General features: G+C 45.3%; 1 protein-coding gene across 1 annotated transcript in view; it reads left to right on the top strand.

Annotated features, from left to right (window-relative positions):
* LOC115151732 (uncharacterized) overlaps positions 1–17,969 on the top strand; it is a 22,596-nt gene continuing 4,627 nt past the window's right edge. Inside the window, exons 1-2 of the mRNA XM_029695913.1 lie at positions 1–1,613; positions 11,958–12,847. Of these exons, the coding sequence (XP_029551773.1) occupies positions 606–1,613; positions 11,958–12,728 (1,779 nt within the window). The 5' untranslated portion in view covers positions 1–605 and the 3' untranslated portion in view covers positions 12,729–12,847. The remainder of the gene's footprint in view (positions 1,614–11,957; positions 12,848–17,969) is intronic.

The raw sequence follows: 17,969 nt of genomic DNA on the forward strand, positions 1-17,969 counted from the left end.
ACAGGAATCTTGATTGAAGTTCCACTAGTCTCACTCTACAAGCGGGTTAAATGGGAGAGAGAGAGACAGACATACAGAGAGAGAGAGAGGGGAAGAGGGAGAGCGTTACAGAGGGAGGTACAGCAGTGAGAAGGAGTGGGAGGAATAAAGAGCGAGAAAGGGAGACAGCTCAGTGCTGGGCGGCAGGGGGAATGAGTGTGAGAGAGAGAGAGGGGGGGAGACAGGAAGCGCGCCACAGCCACTGAGCCAGAGACGCAGGGAGAGGAAGACAGAGAGGCCATGAGCAGCAGAGAGGGCAACAGGGGGAAGCAGTAAGGATCACAGCACGCTAAGACGGAGAGTGAGGGGGGAGGACCGGGAAGAGAAAGAGAGAAAAAACAAAGGGATACAATCAGAAACAGGCTTGGACAGGAAAGGGGAGCGAGTGGGTGGGGGTCTGAGGAGAAATAAGCGGAAGAAAGTTTTCGAGAGAGAGGAAAAGAGCGGGAGAGGGAGAAGTCAATGAGAAAAACATTCCATGTGAATGTCAAGGGCGGGAAGCTGGAGGGGGAAAAAAGCAAATTCTTTAAGGAGTCTTCCTCTGTGGCTGCTGGACTGCTTCCATCATGTTCTCAGACACCAGAGCGCCTGCGGAGCACAGAGGCTTTCAGCACAGCAACCCTCATCTCAACCTCTGGCTCCACAATAGATTCAGGGCCCATCACAGTGACATGGGACTCAATGGGCAGCGCAGGCGGACTGATACCAACCTTACCTATCCCAACAGAGCCAAAGAGGTAGGCTTTAAATCACAAGAGGTAATCAACAATATACATGGGAAGGAAAGGATGGGTCCCCATTTGAATGGACTGGGACTGGAAGAGCTAGATTTAAGAAGCCAAGAGGGCAGTCCTTCCAGGTGGAGCCAGGTCCTGTCTCCAGAGCCAGGCCTGAGACACAGCGCATCTGTCAGGGACCACTACACAGAACGCTCCTTTGTTTGGAACCACCACCAGACGTTACCACACCCCTCAGTCAGGAACTACGTGACTGCCCCCGCTCCACCAACACAGTTCAAAGGTCAAGACGGCTGTAAAGTGCCTGTTTGTTTGGAGGAACAGCTTTGGGGTTACCCCAGACAGACCTGTCAGAGGAACCTTCATAAATCCAGCTGGGTGGATTCAGCCACAGCCACACAGGGCTTACCCAGACACCAGAGTTTCGGTTCTACCTTGAGATCCACCCCCAAAAAAGTCAGAAACATCCAGAGAGACTTGACTAGACCAGTAGGTGGACCAGAGACCAGAAGAGAACAGAAATACTTGACTAAACCTGTGGAGGGTTACAATGGACCCAGCTCTCTGCATGAGGTCATATTCTCTACAGAGGTTCCTCAGAGAAATATGGGAGGTCCCACTCTCCGACCCCAGCAGGGTCCCAGTAAGCCCTGTCCCACCCCAGAGGATGTCCAGACCAGGCCCGCCAGTGGCCACCATGGCTCCAGGAGAGGGCCAGGGCTGACTGGGTCGAAGAGGAGCCACCGGAAGGTGGTCCGGGATCAGATCCGGAGAGTGGTGGAGAACCTGGAGGAGGTTCTAGGAGGCCTGAAGGACATCCATCAGGAGATGAAGGAGGTAAAGACGTTTCTGTTTGCCTATAAGTTACAGATAGGGTCTATCTTTGATGAGAAGACTTAAAGCTGTTTCTCGTGCAGAGCTGTGGTGTAGTGGTAACACTCCCCGGCACAAGTCACATGTACAACGGCGACTGCGGTTCAATCCCCGCATCCCACTGTTCTGATTTCCAAACTGTCTCAATAAGTGTCAAATATTGAAAAAAAAAGTTGTTTTGGGAGGGGATAGTGAGCGATATCCTGGTATTGTCATATAGGCTTCAAAATATTTCAGCTGCTTTCTTTGATGTTCCTTTGATATTTGTATATACATATCACGCTATTTCAACGTCCTGAAGGGACTGTGAAGAGCAGTTGTAAAGTGTGTTACTTTTGCACTTCCCAGAAAGAGCATAATACCAGTTCATACGTTTGATACTTTAACATGCATTAAAGAGGCGTCTGAATTGATATACACTGTTATACTGCTTGAAAAGCGTCTCTCCACCACAGTGTGACAGTCTTATCTATGAAACAGCATAGAAGTGAAGATTTCACTGCATTTTTAAAGGGAGGAAGTGGTGTTTGCTGGGTCATCCCACCCATAGATGATGATAGAGAAAGTATCCCTATATCATTTCCATTATGACGTCTGTGAGCGCACAGGCCGAGCTATTGAGGCAGTCTCCATTTTAAACTAGTACATTTTCTTCTTCAAATCAAAATGTTTATTTATTTTATTTCACCTTTATTTAACCAGGTAGGCTAGTTCTCATTTACAACTGCAACCTGGCCAAGATAAAGCACAGCAGTAACACAAACAACACAGAGTTACACATGGATAAACAAACATACAGTCAATAATACAGTAGAAAAAGTCTATATACAGTGTGTGCAAATGAGGTGATATAAGGGAGGTAAGGCAATAAATAGGCCACAGTGGCGAAGTAATTACAATATACCAATTGAACACTGGAATGGTAGATGTGCAGAAGATGAATGTGCAAATAGAGATACTGGGGTGCAAAGGAGCAAGATAAATAAATAAATAAATAAATACATTATGTGGATGAGGTAGTTGGATGGGCTGTTTATAGATGGGCTATGTACAGGTGCAATGATCTGTGAGCTGCTCTGACAGCTGGTGCTTAAAGCTAGTGAGGGAGATAGGAGTCTCCAGCTTCAGTGATTTTTGCAGTTTGTTCCTGTCATTGGCAGCAAAGAACTGGAAGGAAAGGCGGCCAAAGGAGGAATTGGCTTTGGGGGTGACCAGTGAAATTTACCTGCTGGAGCGCGTGCTACAAGTGGGTGCTGCTATGGTGAACAGAGAGCTGAGATAAGGCAGGGCTTTACCTAGCAGAGACTTGTAGATGACCTGGAGCCAGTGGGTTTGGCGACGAGTATGAAGCGAGGGCCAGTCAATGAGAGCGTACAGGTCGCAGTGGTGGGTAGTGTCGTGTCTTTGGCTATGCCGGATTAAGTGATATGACATGCTAACTTATAAAATTATTTCTTTGTAATTAATATTACCTGATTAAGCTAATCATGTAAATGTAATTAACTAGAAAGTCGAGGCACCACGGAAGAACGTTTATAGAGCCGTTATCTTCCGAATAAACTCTTAAAATACTTAGTAATATTTTACATCGATAGCAGTCAATATTAACCCTTATCTTATTTTCAGTCTCATAATGAAAGTTATAAATTCTTGGCTATCTTCACGAACCCTGGCTAACAAGTTGAATCAGCAATACAAAATTGGGTTTAATTATTTATTTACTAAATACCTAAACTAATCACACAGAATTACATATACACAGAATACAAATGATGTCATACAGAAAACGTCCTGGTGGACGGAACCTGTATGAAAGCTGGTTACACAAAGGAAAGGGGGTTGGGCTTGAATGAAAGAGCGGGAAGATTTAGGAACGAAGAAACAGCAGCTATGCTATCGTAAATACATTATCTTATGCATTCTAAATTACCGCCCATTTGGAAAAGGAAAATGCAATAAATATTTACTCTGAGCTGCGCTTCGGTAGATTGGTCATAGATGCTGGCCGGGTTGGCCAACAGATCTTCCTGTACGTACTCGGAAGAATGTCTCTGGTGGTAAATTAGATACGGGGTGGTATCTTCGTCCGTCTGTTAGACTGGATCCGTCGTCCGTCCTTTCCTAGCCCACGTCTACAGTGGCCGCTGCTAACTCAACGGCTAGGAAGTAGCACTTCTGTAGTGAATAAGCTCAAAGTTCATACCAGTTCATACCATAGCTCACGCCGAGGTTGGCTTAGTTCTGTCCTTGACATGTGTGTCCTTCTAACATAGAGGCTGCAGACCTCCCGTACTGGAACTACCTGGTTATCTTTTCGTCAAAGGCTTATATGGGGGGAAGGATGTTTCATCGTTTATAACCCCTCCTCTTCACAGGGGTGGGCCACTGATCAAGCAGGGCACTTTCGTTATGAAAACCCAAATCTCTCATTTGGAAGCTAAAATTACATTTCATCTCCTAACAAACAATTTCAATATCAAACATTTCAATTGCATAACAATTCCATGTTACTCTGATAACTAGAGGGTGTATACTTTCTCAGGTACAGTTTATGTCGTCCTGTCATCAATCATAATGTCTCAGATGACAACGGAACTGACATCCATACTCATTACGTTATCAAGCATATTTCCAACTGGTTTTATTACCAAAATATGGTTCCTTTCCCCATTTGTTTGATGTTCCCAGACTCTCTATATTTAACACAGGCTATTCAAGTCCTTCAGTAGGGTCAGAGAGGGGAAGGGAGAAAGGTATTTATGGGGGGGGTCATAAACCTTACCCACAGGCCAACGTCATGACAGTAGTATATGGGGCTTTGGTGAAAAACTGTGATAGATGGCATCCAATTTGTTGAGTAGGGTGTTGGAGGCTATTTTATAAATGACATCGCCGAAGTCAAGGATCGGTAGGATGGTCAGTTTTACGAGGGTATGTTTGGCAGCATGAGTGAAGGATGCTTTGTTTTGCGAAATAGGAAGCCGATTCTAGATTTAATTTTGGATTGGAGATGCTTAATGTGAGTCTGGAAGGAGAGTTTACAGTCTAACTAGACGACTAGGTATTTGTAGTTGTCTACATATTCTAAGTCAGAACCGTCCAGAGTAGTGATGCTGGACGGACGGGCAGGTGCGGGCAGTGATCGGTTGAAGAGCATGCATTTAGTTTTACATGCATTTAAGAGCAGTTGGAGGCCACAGAAGGAGTGTTGTATGGCATTGAAGATCGTCTGGAGGTTTGTTAACACAGTGTCCAAAGAAGGGCCAGAAGTATACAGAATGGTGTCGTCTGCGTAGAGGTGGATCAGAGAATCACCAGCAGCAAGAGCGACATCATTGATATATACAGAGAAGAGAGTCGGCCCGAGAATTGAACCCTGTGGTGCCCCCATAGAGACTGCCAGAGGTCCGGACAACAGGCCCTCCGATTTGACACACTGAACTCTATCAGAGAAGTAGTTGGTGAACCACGTGAGGCAATCATTTGAGAAACCAAGGCTGTTGAGTCTGCCAATAAGAATGTGGTGATTTGACAGAGTCGAAAGCCTTGGCCAGGTCGATGAATACGGCTGCACAGTAATGTCTCTTATCGATGGCAGTTATGATATTGTTTAGGACCTTGAGCATGGTTGAGGTGCACCCATGACCAGCTCTGAAACCAGATTGCATAGCAGAGAAGGTACGGTGGGATTCAAAATGGTCGGTGATCTGTTTGTTAACTTGGTTTTCGAAGACCTTAGAAAAGCAGTGTAGGATAGATATAGGTCTGTAGCAATTTGGGTCTAGAGTGTCTCCCCCTTTAAAGAGGGGGAGGACCGCGGCAGCTTTCCAATCTATGGGGATCTCAGAAGATACGAAAGAGAGGTTGAACAAGCTAGTAATAGGGGTTGCAACAATTTCAGCGGATAGTTTTAGGAAGAGAGGGTCCAGATTGTCTAGCCCTGCTGATTTGTAGGTTTTTCAGAACATCAGCTATCTGGATTTGGGTGAAGGAGAAATGGGGAGGCTTGGGCAAGTTGCAGTGAGGGGTGCAGGGCTGTTGACCGGGGTAGGGGTAGCCAGGTGGAAAGCATGGCCAGCCGTAGAAAAATGCTTATTGATTTATCGGCGATGACAGTGTTTCCAAGCCTCAGTGCAGTGGGCAGCTGGGAGGTGGTGCTCTTGTTCTCCATGGACTTTACAGTGTCCCAGAACTTCTTGGAGTTAGTGCTACAGGATGCAAATTTCTGTTTGAAAAAGCAAGCCTTTGCTTTCCTAACTGCCTGTGTATATTGGTTCCTAACTTCCCTGAAAAGTTGCATGTCGCGGGGGCTATTCGATGCTAATGCAGTACGCCACAGGATGTTTTTGTGCTGGTCGAGGGAAGTCAGGTCTGGAGTGAACCAAGGGCTATATCTGTTCCTGGTTCTACATTCTTATTTAAGATGGTGAGGAAAGCACTTTTAAAGAATAACCAGGCATCCTCTACTGACGGAATGAGGTCAATATCCTTCCAGGATACCCGGTCCAGGTCGATTAGAAAGGCCTGCTCACTGAAGTGTTTTAGGGAGCGTTTGACAATGATGAGGGGTGGTCGTTTGACCGCGGACCCATTACGGACGCAGGCAATGAGGCAGTGATCGCTGAGATCCTGGTTGAAGACAGCAGAGGTGTATTTGGAGGGCAAGTTGGTTAGGATGATATCTATGAGGGTGCCAGTGTTTACAGATTTGGCGTTGTACCTGGTAGGTTCATTGATAATTTGTGTGAGATTTGAGCATCCAGCTTAGATTGTAGGATGGCCAGGGTGTTAAGCATGTCCCAGTTTAGGTCACCTAACAGCACGAGCTCTGAAGTTAGATGGGGGGCAGTCAGTTCGCATATGGTGTCCAGGGCACAGCTGGACAAATGCTATTTGTCACTTGCTTCGAAACAACAGGTGTGGACTAACAGTGAAATGCTTACGGGCCTTTCCCAACAATGCAGAGAGAAAGAAAATAGAGAAATAATAGAAAAGTAAAACATGTAATAATAAAAGTAGAAATAGATACAGAAAGAGTAACGATAACTTGGCTATATACAAGGAGCATCAGTACCAAGTCGATATGCAGGTGTACGAGATAATTCTATGTTCACCTTTTGTTGCCTTACAGCCTGAAATGAAAACACATACAATCAGACTTTTTATTTACACACAGTAACCCACAGTATCCAAGTGAGAAAAATTAACCCACAAGTAAAACAGTAAAATACCATATTTGGATAAGTGAACACCCCCCTGAGTTAATACTTGGTGGAACCACCTTTTGCTTGAATTACAGCCATGAGTCTTTTTGAATACTTCTCTACTAACTTTGCACACCTAGACTGTGCAATATTTGCCCATTCTTCCTTGCAGAATTGTTCAAGCTCAGTCAAATTGCATAGTGAGCGCTCATGGACCGCACTCTTTAAGTCATTCCACAGATTGTCGATGGGATTTAGGTCGGGGCTCTGACTAGGCCACTCAAGGACATTCACCTTCTTGTCCTTCAGCCACTGTACGATTACTTTGGCGGTGTGCTTTGGGTCATTGTCATGTTGAAACGTGAACCATCTTCCCATTTTCAACTTCCTGGATAGAGGGCTGCAGGTTCTCATAAATCTGTCGGTATTTTGCACTGTCCATTTTCCCTTTTATCCCAACAAGTGCTCCCTGCTGAAGAGAAACACCCCCTCAACAGGATGCTGCTGTCACGTGTGCTCCCTCTCCGGCCTCTAGGTCACCAGGCTGCTCGTTATGGCGCACACCTGTCATCATCATTACGCGCATTATGACACTAACCTGGACTCCATCACCTCCTTGATTACCTGCCCTTTATATGTCACTCCTTTGGTTCCTTCCCCAGGCGCCAATGTTTCTGTGTCATGTCTGTGCGGTGCCCCCCCCCCCAAAAAAAAATGTCTGCGTTGCCCATGTTTCATATTTGGTATTATGTTGTGTTTATTTATTAAAACGCATACTCCCTGAACTTGCTTCCCGACTCTCAGCGCACATCGTTACAACTGCCACCACCGTGCTTTACTACAGACTTGGTGTTCCTTGGGTGGAAAGATGCATTGGGTTTTCGCCAGATATATTGTTTTGCATACAGGCCAAAAAGTTCAATTTTGGTCTCATCTGACCACAGCACCTGTTGCCACTTGGCCTCGGAATCTACAATGTGTATTTTGGCAAAGCTCAAACCAGACTTGATGTGGCTTTTTTTGAGGAGTGTTTTTCTCTTGCCACCCTCCCATAGAGGCCAGATTTGTGGAGTGCTTGTGGTATTGTGGTCACATGCACACATTGACCAATCTTTGCCATAAAGGCCTGAAGCTCCTTCAAAGTCACCATTGGCCTCTTGGTAGCCCCTCTGATCAGTCTCCTCCTTGCCAGGTCATCCAGTTTGGAGGGACGGCCTGATCTATGCAGGGTCTGGGTGGTGCCATACGCCTTCCACTTCGTAATAATGGTCTTAACTGTGCTCCGAGGGATAGACAAAGCATTTGAAATCTTTTCATATCCATCCCCTGACTTGTGCTTTCCACAACTTTATCTCATAGATCTTTCGAAAGTGCCGCCCATAATGGATTATTTGCTTTGAATTGCACTACTAAGCAGTGGAGTCCTCTATGAACTGCTTTTATTCTGAACTAATCAAAGTCACTACAACTGATCACAGATGGAAGCCAATTAGCTTGATTTGTGGTTGGTTATACCTCAGCAAGTTTGCAATTTCAATTCTAAGGGGGGGGTTCACTTATACTAATAGGGCATTTTACTGTTTTGGGGATTATTTTTTAAATTGATATTGTGGGTTACTGTGTGTAAATATAGCTGGAAAAGTATAATTTTATGTGTTTTCATTTCAGGCTGTAAGGCAACAAAAGGTGAACATTTTGAAAGGGGGTGGTAACTTTTTATACCCACTGTATAACTAGGAATAAAGTGCTAGATAGTAAACGGTAGGAGCACGGATGTGATGAGTCAAAAAAGTTAGTGCAAAAAGGGTCAATGCAGATAGTTAAATAGTTAACCAAATAGCTACCCGGACTAACTATTTAGCAGTCTTTTAGCTTGGGAGGTCTTCCTTTTGTTCAAGTGGGAAACGGCAGTGTGGAGTGCCATACAGATTGCATAATCTGTGGATCTGTTGGGGTGGTATGCAAATTGGAGTGGGTCCAGGGTGTCTGGGATGACTGTGTTGATGTGAGCCTTGACCAGCCTTTCAAAGCATTTCATGATTACAGATGTGAGTGCTAAGGGGTGATAGTCATTTAGACAGGTTACCTTGGCGTTCTTGAGCACAGGGACTATGGTGGTCTGCTTGAAACATGTATGTATTACAGACTGGGTTAGTGAGATGCTGAAAATATAAGTGAAGACACTTGCCAGCTGGTCGGTGCATGATCTGAGTATGCGTCCTGGTAATCCGTTTGCCCTGCGGCCTTGTGAATGTAACCTGCTTAAAGTTCTTACATCGGCTATGGTGAGCGTGATCACACAGTCATCCGGGAACAGCTTGTGCTCTTATGCATGGTTCAGTGTTGCGTACGTCGAAGCAAGCATAGAAAGCATTTAACTTGTCTGGTAGGCTCGCGTCACTGGGCAGCTCGCAGCGGAGTTTCCCTTTGTAATCCATGATAGTTTGCAACGCTGCCACATCCAACGAGCGTCAGAGTGTGCAGTAAAGGTGATCTAGAGTTATTTTGTCTAGTTGCACAGGTGACATGTTAGTAGAAATGAGGTAAGACGGATTTCAGTTTTCCTGCATTAAAATCACCGACCACCAGGAGCGCTGCCTCTGGATGAACATTTTATTTACATTTACATTTAAGTCATTTAGCAGACGCTCTTATCCAGAGCGACTTACAAATTGTTGTTTGCTTATGGCCCCCTGCAGCTCGTTGAGTGCGGTCTTGGTGCCAGCCTCAGTTTGTGGTGGTAAATAAACAGCTACGAGAAATATGGTAAATATTTGTTAAATAGTATGGTATACAGTTTATCATGAGGTGTTCTAACTCAGGCAATCAGAACCTTGAAACCTAATATTAGAGATTGAGCACCAACTACTAATTAGCAAAGAGACGCACCACCCCCCTTGAGCTTACTTTACACTACCGTTCTGTCCTGTCGATACATAGAAAACCAGAGAATATTGTCCTTGTTCAGCCAAGTTTCCAAGAAAGATAGGATATTACAGTTCTTCAGGTTCCGTTGATAGGATAGTCTCGAATGGAGCTTGTCCAGTATCTTCTCCAGTGATTATACATTCGCCAATAGAACAGAGGGTAGAGGCGGCCATCAAGGTTCCCCGCAAATCAGCCTCTATATTGTCGTCTCTTTCTCTTCCGAGTGTCGGGATTACGGCCTGGTCCGGGGTGAGCAGTATGCCCTCTGCCGCCAACTCATTGAAGTAGAAATCTTCATCCAAATCGAGGTTAGTGATGGCTGTTCTGATCTACAGAAGTTATTTTCGGTCTTAGGAAATGATGGCGGGAACATAATGTATAAAAAAGTTACGATCAGCGCAAAAAAACATACAAAATAGCAGAGTTGGTCAGGGGCCCGTAAAACAGCCTTCATACATTCCAACACCATTCTCTTTTGTTGGCAAACAAACTGAAAGGAATACATTCTGCCACCCGTAGTGTGTTGTTTGAACAGGTATAAAGCCAAGATTGGCGATTTACTGCCACCTGCAGTTATGGAATTTTTTCTCACGAGTATATTCATTGGCTGATCCCTCCTGATGACCCGGATGGAATCATATGATCCTTCCTTAACCCATTGAAAGTCCCACCCACTTGACTACTTCAAAATGGTGAAAGTCCTCAATCGTGCTGCCCATGCTAATACAGGCTTTTGGCTAGTAGAGGCCTCTATCATTCTCTATGTTTCCATCAAATGAGAAAAACTTCTGGGTAGTGTAACTTCGTCCATTTTTTCCCCGATTTCATTTTAACATTCAGTTATAAAGAGCACATGTAAAACTTAATGAAAAACAAGTATCCCATCTCAAGAAGTTAATTAAATACAAAAATGACTACAGTAAGTTCCAAATAAAGTTACAGGGTTGACGATTTCCTCTTAAATCAGCCATAAATCCCCCAGGGGGAATGGAAGCTTGCTGTGTGCAACAGGGAGGGGTAATTGAATGCAAACTTTACAAAATGAAATTGTTGAAACATTTCTAGCCTGTCTATCTATTGGTAACAAGGTTAATGTGTTATGCTTGACCCACTCAGTTTCCCATTATCAAAACACCAAAAAATGGCCAAAAAGAGTAGAACCAGCTCACTGCTTTTACACTATGATTTGACTATTAAATGTAAAATTTTTATTTTGAAATAAATATTAAAGCAAAAGTTCAGTTCACGTAACAGGGTGTTTTTTGTATTTTATTTTATTAATCACTAATCACATGAAATAAATAATAATCTTCAGAAATTACTTCGTCAAATCAACAAAATAACTAGGGCTTTACAATGATGGTGAAAAGTTTTTAGGGTTAAGTGGGTTAAAATCTTCTTAGAAGGGATGAACAGAGGGACATGTTAAAATACTGAATTTGGGCACTTTAGCAAGTCTTTATTAATTTAAAAAAAAAATCTGATGTATTAAAATGACCATGTGGTCTATATTAAAGGGCACAATATCTATTGGTGCACAATTTCTGCTTGAAATATCAAAGGGACGCAAAAGGCGCTCTTTTCGTGGAACGACCCTGCTATGCTCCATTTACCTAATGTATGCAATGTTTTAAAGTGATGCTCAGCAGCGGTACCCACTCCTCTCCAGTCCTTCCACCACCAGATGCTGACAGGGGAGCAGCTGGAACCATGCTTTTAATCCTTTTATGGAAACGCCTGAGCCCTGGCTCATATTCTCATCCCATAAAAGTGACATGTAAATCGGCCCCTCTCACGTTATCTTGCTGCATTACTGTACTGTATATGGCACTGCTGCCGTGCCAGGTGGAAAGTTCCGCATAAGAGCAGTTCGAGAGCAAGGGTATTCCACGTGGGTATTTAAAAGGATAGTAGAATGTTAAATAAATGTATGGAGTAACATCCAGCGATGCTGCTCTTATAGTGTGGTGCAAGGAACATCTCTTACTGGAGCAGGTGGTCAGGGACCTGAAGGAAGACACCAGAGAACTTGAGTAGTTAAGTGAGAAAAACAATTTGCCTAGCAACAGCACGACCACACACAGCAAAGGTTGAGGCAGATCAAACATTTTCTCCATCTAATTTTCTCGCATCTCTCCAGCCCCATCTCTGACGTGTATCTTAATCTCTTTCACAGGTGGTGCAGCAGATTGAGCTGCTGACCTCATCCATTGACCTGAGTGAAGGGGAAGCCAGCCCCAGCCTGCCCAGCGACAGTAGCTCCACCTCCAGTGGAGTCGTGATGGGCAGTAGCCATCAGAGGCCCAGGGGCCCAGGGAGTGAGGAGGCCAGGCAGGGGGACGCAGCTCTGTCCTCCGTCATTAGGACTAACTCACCCCAGCGTCACAACCCTGCCTCCAGCCCGGTCCGCCTCCTCCACCAACTTGCTCCCAGGCCTCACAGGAGTAGCCCTGTTCGCCCTCCCACCCCTGGTCTGTCCCCCATCAGTACCAACCCACCTCACCCCAACACTCATGATCCCTCAGTCAAGAGCAAGAGTTTACATTACCCCCTCAACCCTGCCTCTAACTCTGCTCTCTTTCACATCCTTGGACTTTCCCCCCATGAAATAAGTCCCCCTCCTCACCCCTCTGCTCTCAGTCCTTCTGTCACCTTAGAAACCCAAACAGGGCCACCCATGAGGTCACCTCTCCCTGTCAGCCCACCCAGAGCCCTTAAGACCCAGACCATGGTGGAGGGAGTGAGGACAACATCTGCTAAATCACTGGGGCTAACCCAGGGCCAGACGGTCCCACACGGCCCAGGGAGAGTTCCAGGGCCCAAGGGCCGCAAGCCGCCTCCTTACCCGCACGATGGGCACTTTGATCGGGGGGCAAGTAAAGGCAAGGACCCCAGGAAGGCTCCCCCATATCCTGTGAAGAGAAGACTGCTCTCGACCACGGTGTGAGAGGGAGGTGTTTTGGATCAATGGAGCAACTGCCACAGAGCTGAGGGAGCAGAGGGTGATTTAAGGCTCACCAACTTGAGCAGAGTCCACGTTTCCAAGGTGATGAGAGGTGTCTCGGGGTAGGTATATGTCAGCAGAGTTCTGCTGCATTTGTGCTGACACCCTGTCCACCTTTATGGCTTGGCTCTGACCAAGGACAAGAGACAGGATAAGAGACAGCAACACCTGGCTCGGCCGCACTTGTAACGTCTAGGGCCCGATGCAGATGCTCACTTAGCAGAATGATGACACGACCAAATAGGAAGTGAGAGCATCTCTTTGGCGTACAATGTCTCTTGGCTGACTTGGTCCCCCAGTGCTTGGAAGTGTGTCTGGCGGAGATGGGGGAGAGGGGGACAGAGAGCGGGGCAGCTGGCCATTAGTCCTAACCTTCAAAGGGCCCTTGGTGGTGATGCCTAACCTAACCCTCCTCATCCACAAGCTCCATCTGTTCCCTGTAAATGTCAATCAGGAAATAGAGAGAGAGAGAGATGGGGGAACACAATCCAAACTGGCCGAGAGCATTTACAAGAGAGAAATGATGACGCACTCATCGGGTCGAATCATGGTGCCCGTAGTTCAGAATCAATCTACCTGTATCACAGTGGTTGTAACGTGCCATTGCATGTTGTAGATCATTTGTATTTGTAGTTAATTTGATGCCATCTTGTGGACTTGACATGTACTTCAGCAGATACATTTGGACTGGAAACATTGTTCTAATCAGGGATCTTAGGAATACCTTAAAATGCAATTTTTAGACAATGTTGGCCATGTTTTCTGATGGGAAGTTAAAAGTCAACAGTTATAGTAGTAACAGATGGCCAATAGTAACGACCTGTTTATAAACTGAACAAAAATATAAATGCAACATGCAACAATTTCAAAGATTTTACAGAGTTACAGTTCACATAAGGAATTCAGTCGATTGAAATGAATTCATTAGGCTCTCATCTATGGATTTCACATTACTGGGAATACAGATATGCATCTGTTGGTCACAGATACACAACATGAACAAAAGTATGTGGACACCTGTTCGTCGAACGTGTCATTCCAAAATCATGGGCATTAATATGAAGTTGGTCCCCCCCTTTGCTGCTACAACAGCCTCCACTCTTCTGGGAAGGCTTTCCACTAGATGTTGGAACATTGCTGATGGGGCTTGCTTCCATTCAGCCACAAGAGCATTAGTGAGGTCGGGCACTAATGTTGGGCGATTAGGCCTGGCTCGCAGTCGGTGTTCCAATTCATCCCAAAGGTGTTCGATGGGGTTGTGGTCAGGGCTCTGTGCAGGCCAGTCAAGTTCTTCCACACCTATCTCAACAAACCATTTCTGTATTGACCTCGCTTTGTGCACGGGGGCATTGTCATGCTGAAACAGGAAAGGTCCTTTCCCAAATTGTTGCCACAAAGTTGGAAGCACAGAATCATCTAGAATGTCATTGTATGCTGTAGCGTTAAGATTTCCCTTCACTGGAACTAAGGGGCCAAGCCAAAACTATGAAAAACAGCCCAGACCATTATTCCTCATCCACCAAACTTTACAGTTGGCACTATGCATTGGGGCAGGTAGTGTTCTCCTGGCATCCGCCAAACCCAGATTCGTCCGTCGGACTGCCAGATTGTAAAGCGGTATTCATCACTCCGGAGAACGCGTTTCCACTGCTCCATAGTCCAATGGCGGCGAGCTTTACACCACTCCAGCTGATACTTGGCATTGCGTATGGTGATCTTAGGCTTGCGTGCGGCTGCTCGGCCATGGAAACCCATTTCATGAAGCTCCCGACAAACAGTTATTGTGCTGATGTTGCTTCCAGAGGCAGTTTGGAACTCTGTAGTGAGTGTTGCAACCAAAGACAGACAATTTGAATGTGCTATGCGCTTTAGCACTTGGTTGCCGTTCTGTGAGCTTATGTGGTCTACTACTTCGCGGCTGAGACTTTGTTGCTCCTAGATGTTTACACTTCACAATAACAGCACTTACAGTTGACCGGGGCAGCTCTAGCAGGGTAGAAATCTGACAAACTGACTTGTTGGAAAGGTGGCATCCTATGACGGTTCCACGTTCAAAGTCACTGTGCTCTACTGCCATTCTACTGCCAATGACGTGGTTAAATGTTGGACATACTGCCAAATTCTCTAAAACGATGTTGGAGGCAGCTTATGGTAGAGAAATTAACATTCAATTCTCTGGCAACAGCTCTGGTGGCCATTCCTAGATTCAGCTGGCCAAGTGCGCGCTTCCTCAAAACTTGAAACATCTGTGGCATTGTGACAAAACTGCACATTTTAGAGTGGTCTTTAACTGTACCCAGCACAAAGTGCACCTGTGTAATGATCATGCTGTTTAATCAGCTTCTTGATATGCCACAACTGTCAGGTGGATGGATTATATTGGCAAAGTATACATGCTCACTAACAGGGATGTAAACACATTTGTGCACAAAATATGAGAGAAATAAGCTTTTTGTGCATATGGAACATTTCTGGGATCTTTTATTTCAGCCAGTTGTGGAAAAAAATACCAAAATGTCATACTTGAGCAAAAGTAAAGATACCTTAATAAAAAATTACTCAAGTAAAAATGAAAGTCACCTAGTAAAATTCTACTTGAGTAAAAGTCTAAAAGTATTTGATTTTAAATACACTTAAGCAGTGGCGATTTCAGCATGTACATCTTGGTTGGGAAAACAAAAACAAAACAAAAATTAGGACGCATGCCAGCAAAGCCATGTCACAACACAACACAACTCAACACTAAACAATACATTAATTGCACTATAACGGTGCCCACAAACTGTTAGGGCCTACATAAAGCTGTCCCAACAGCAGAGTCCCAGAAGCAGTCCCAAAACCTTACCACTGCTACACCTGGCTATCAGCGGAGCCTTGTCTGGCAGCGGAACAGTTCATTCAGCCTCATTTAATGCGTTTAAAAAACATAGCTGATATGGCTGACTTTCTGAAACAAATGTGGTTTCTATTGACAATTGAGATGTACAAACTATCGCATAAGGGGACGACAAGCGGCTAAGAGGCAATCCATCATTTTGATTAAGACATTAATAAGAGAGCTATGATGGACGTAGTCAATATAACTATTTGTTCAGCACATTTGAAATGTACAGTGACAGAATTCAGAACTTGGGCTGTTCTTACAGTGTTCTCCCTGTACACAAAGTCAGAACCGTAGGATAAATAAAGGGGGCATATAAGCAGACAATGGAAGCTCTTACAATATTCGATGATTACATTTCTCTAAAATAGGTTATAGGCTACATGTGCACCACCCAGTCAAAACAGTAGGCAAAATTAGGAGGGAAAAATAGACCAAATTATTAGGGTGATGCACATAGGCTACTAACAGCTCACTACACAACATACACTTAATATTACATTCTAAGCTACAGTATACATATCTCCCTGGCATATTACATAATTTATGCAGCAGCATACAATACATTTTTGAACAGGAAGGTGGCGCGGCGGTCCTTCGTGGGCAAATTTTTGCATCAAACTTTGTCATCAAAATCTGGTATTCTCTGGATTTATGGTGCTTTCAAGATAACTGGAAACTCGGTAAAAAAACAAGGTTGAATCATGATGATATCAGTGATCTTCAGGTCGTAGCTCTAGAAAGAGGCCTGAATTCCTGACTTATAATTCCGAGATGGATGACCGTTCAAAATGTACACTGCTCAAAAAAATAAAGGGAACACTTAAACAACACAATGTAACTCCAAGTCAATCACACTTCTGTGAAATCAAACTGTCCACTTAGGAAGCAACACTGATTGACAATAAATTCCACATGCTGTTGTGCAAATGGAATAGACAACAGGTGGAAATTATAGGCAATTAGCAAGACACCCCCAATAAAGGAGTGGTTCTGCAGGTGGGAACCACAGACCACTTCTCAGTTCCTATGCTTCCTGGCTGATGTTTTGGTCACTTTTGAATGCTGGCGGTGCTTTCACTCTAGTGGTAGCATGAGACGGAGTCTACAACCCACACAAGTGGCTCAGGTAGTGCAGCTCATCCAGGATGGCACATCAATGCGAGCTGTGGCAAGAAGGTTTGCTGTGTCTGTCAGCGTAGTGTCCAGAGCATGGAGGCGCTACCAGGAGACAGGCCAGTACATCAGGAGATGTGGAGGAGGCCGTAGGAGGGCAACAACCCAGCAGCAGCAGGACCGCTACCTCCGCCTTTGTGCAAGGAGGAGCAGGAGGAGCACTGCCAGAGCCCTGCAAAATGACCTCCAGCAGGCCACAAATGTGCATGTGTCTGCTCAAACGGTCAGAAACAGACTCCATGAGGGTGGTATGAGGGCCCGACGTCCACAGGTGGGGGTTGTGCTTACAGCCCAACACCGTGCAGGACGTTTGGCATTTGCCAGAGAACACCAAGATTGGCAAATTCGCCACTGGCGCTCTGTGCTCTTCACAGATGAAAGCAGGTTCACACTGAGCACGTGACAGACGTGACAGAGTCTGGAGATGCCGTGGAGAATGTTCTGCTGCCTGCAACATCCTCCAGCATGACTGGTTTGGCGGTGGGTCAGTCATGGTGTGGGGTGGCATTTCTTTGGGGGGCCGCACAGCCCTACATGTACTCGCCAGAGGTAGCCTGACTGCCATTAGGTATCGAGATGAGATCCTCAGACCCCTTGTGAGACCATATGCTGGTGCAGTTGGCCCTGGGTTCCTCCTAATGCAAGACAATGCTAGACCTCATGTGGCTGGAGTGTGTCAGCAGTTCCTGCAAGAGGAAGGCATTGATGCTACGGACTGGCCCGCCCGTTCCCCAGACCTGAATCCAATTGAGCACATCTGGGACATCATGTCTCGCTCCATCCACCAACGCCACATTGCACCACAGACTGTCCAGGAGTTGGCGGATGCTTTAGTCCAGGTCTGGGAGGAGATCCCTCAGGAGACCATCCGCCACCTCATCAGGAGCATGCCCAGGCGTTGTAGGGAGGTCATACAGGCACGTGGAGGCCACACACACTACTGAGCCTCATTTTGACTTGTTTTAAGGACATTACATCAAAGTTGGATCAGCCTGTAGTGTGGTTTTCCACTTTAATTTTGAGTGTGACTCCAAATCCAGACCTCCATGGGTTGATAAATTGAATTTCCATTGATTATTTTTGTGTGGTTTTGTTGTCAGCACATTCAACTATGTAAAGAAAAAAGT

Source organism: Salmo trutta, chromosome 17, assembly GCF_901001165.1.
Source record: "Salmo trutta chromosome 17, fSalTru1.1, whole genome shotgun sequence".
NCBI classification, from domain to species: Eukaryota; Metazoa; Chordata; class Actinopteri; order Salmoniformes; family Salmonidae; genus Salmo; species Salmo trutta.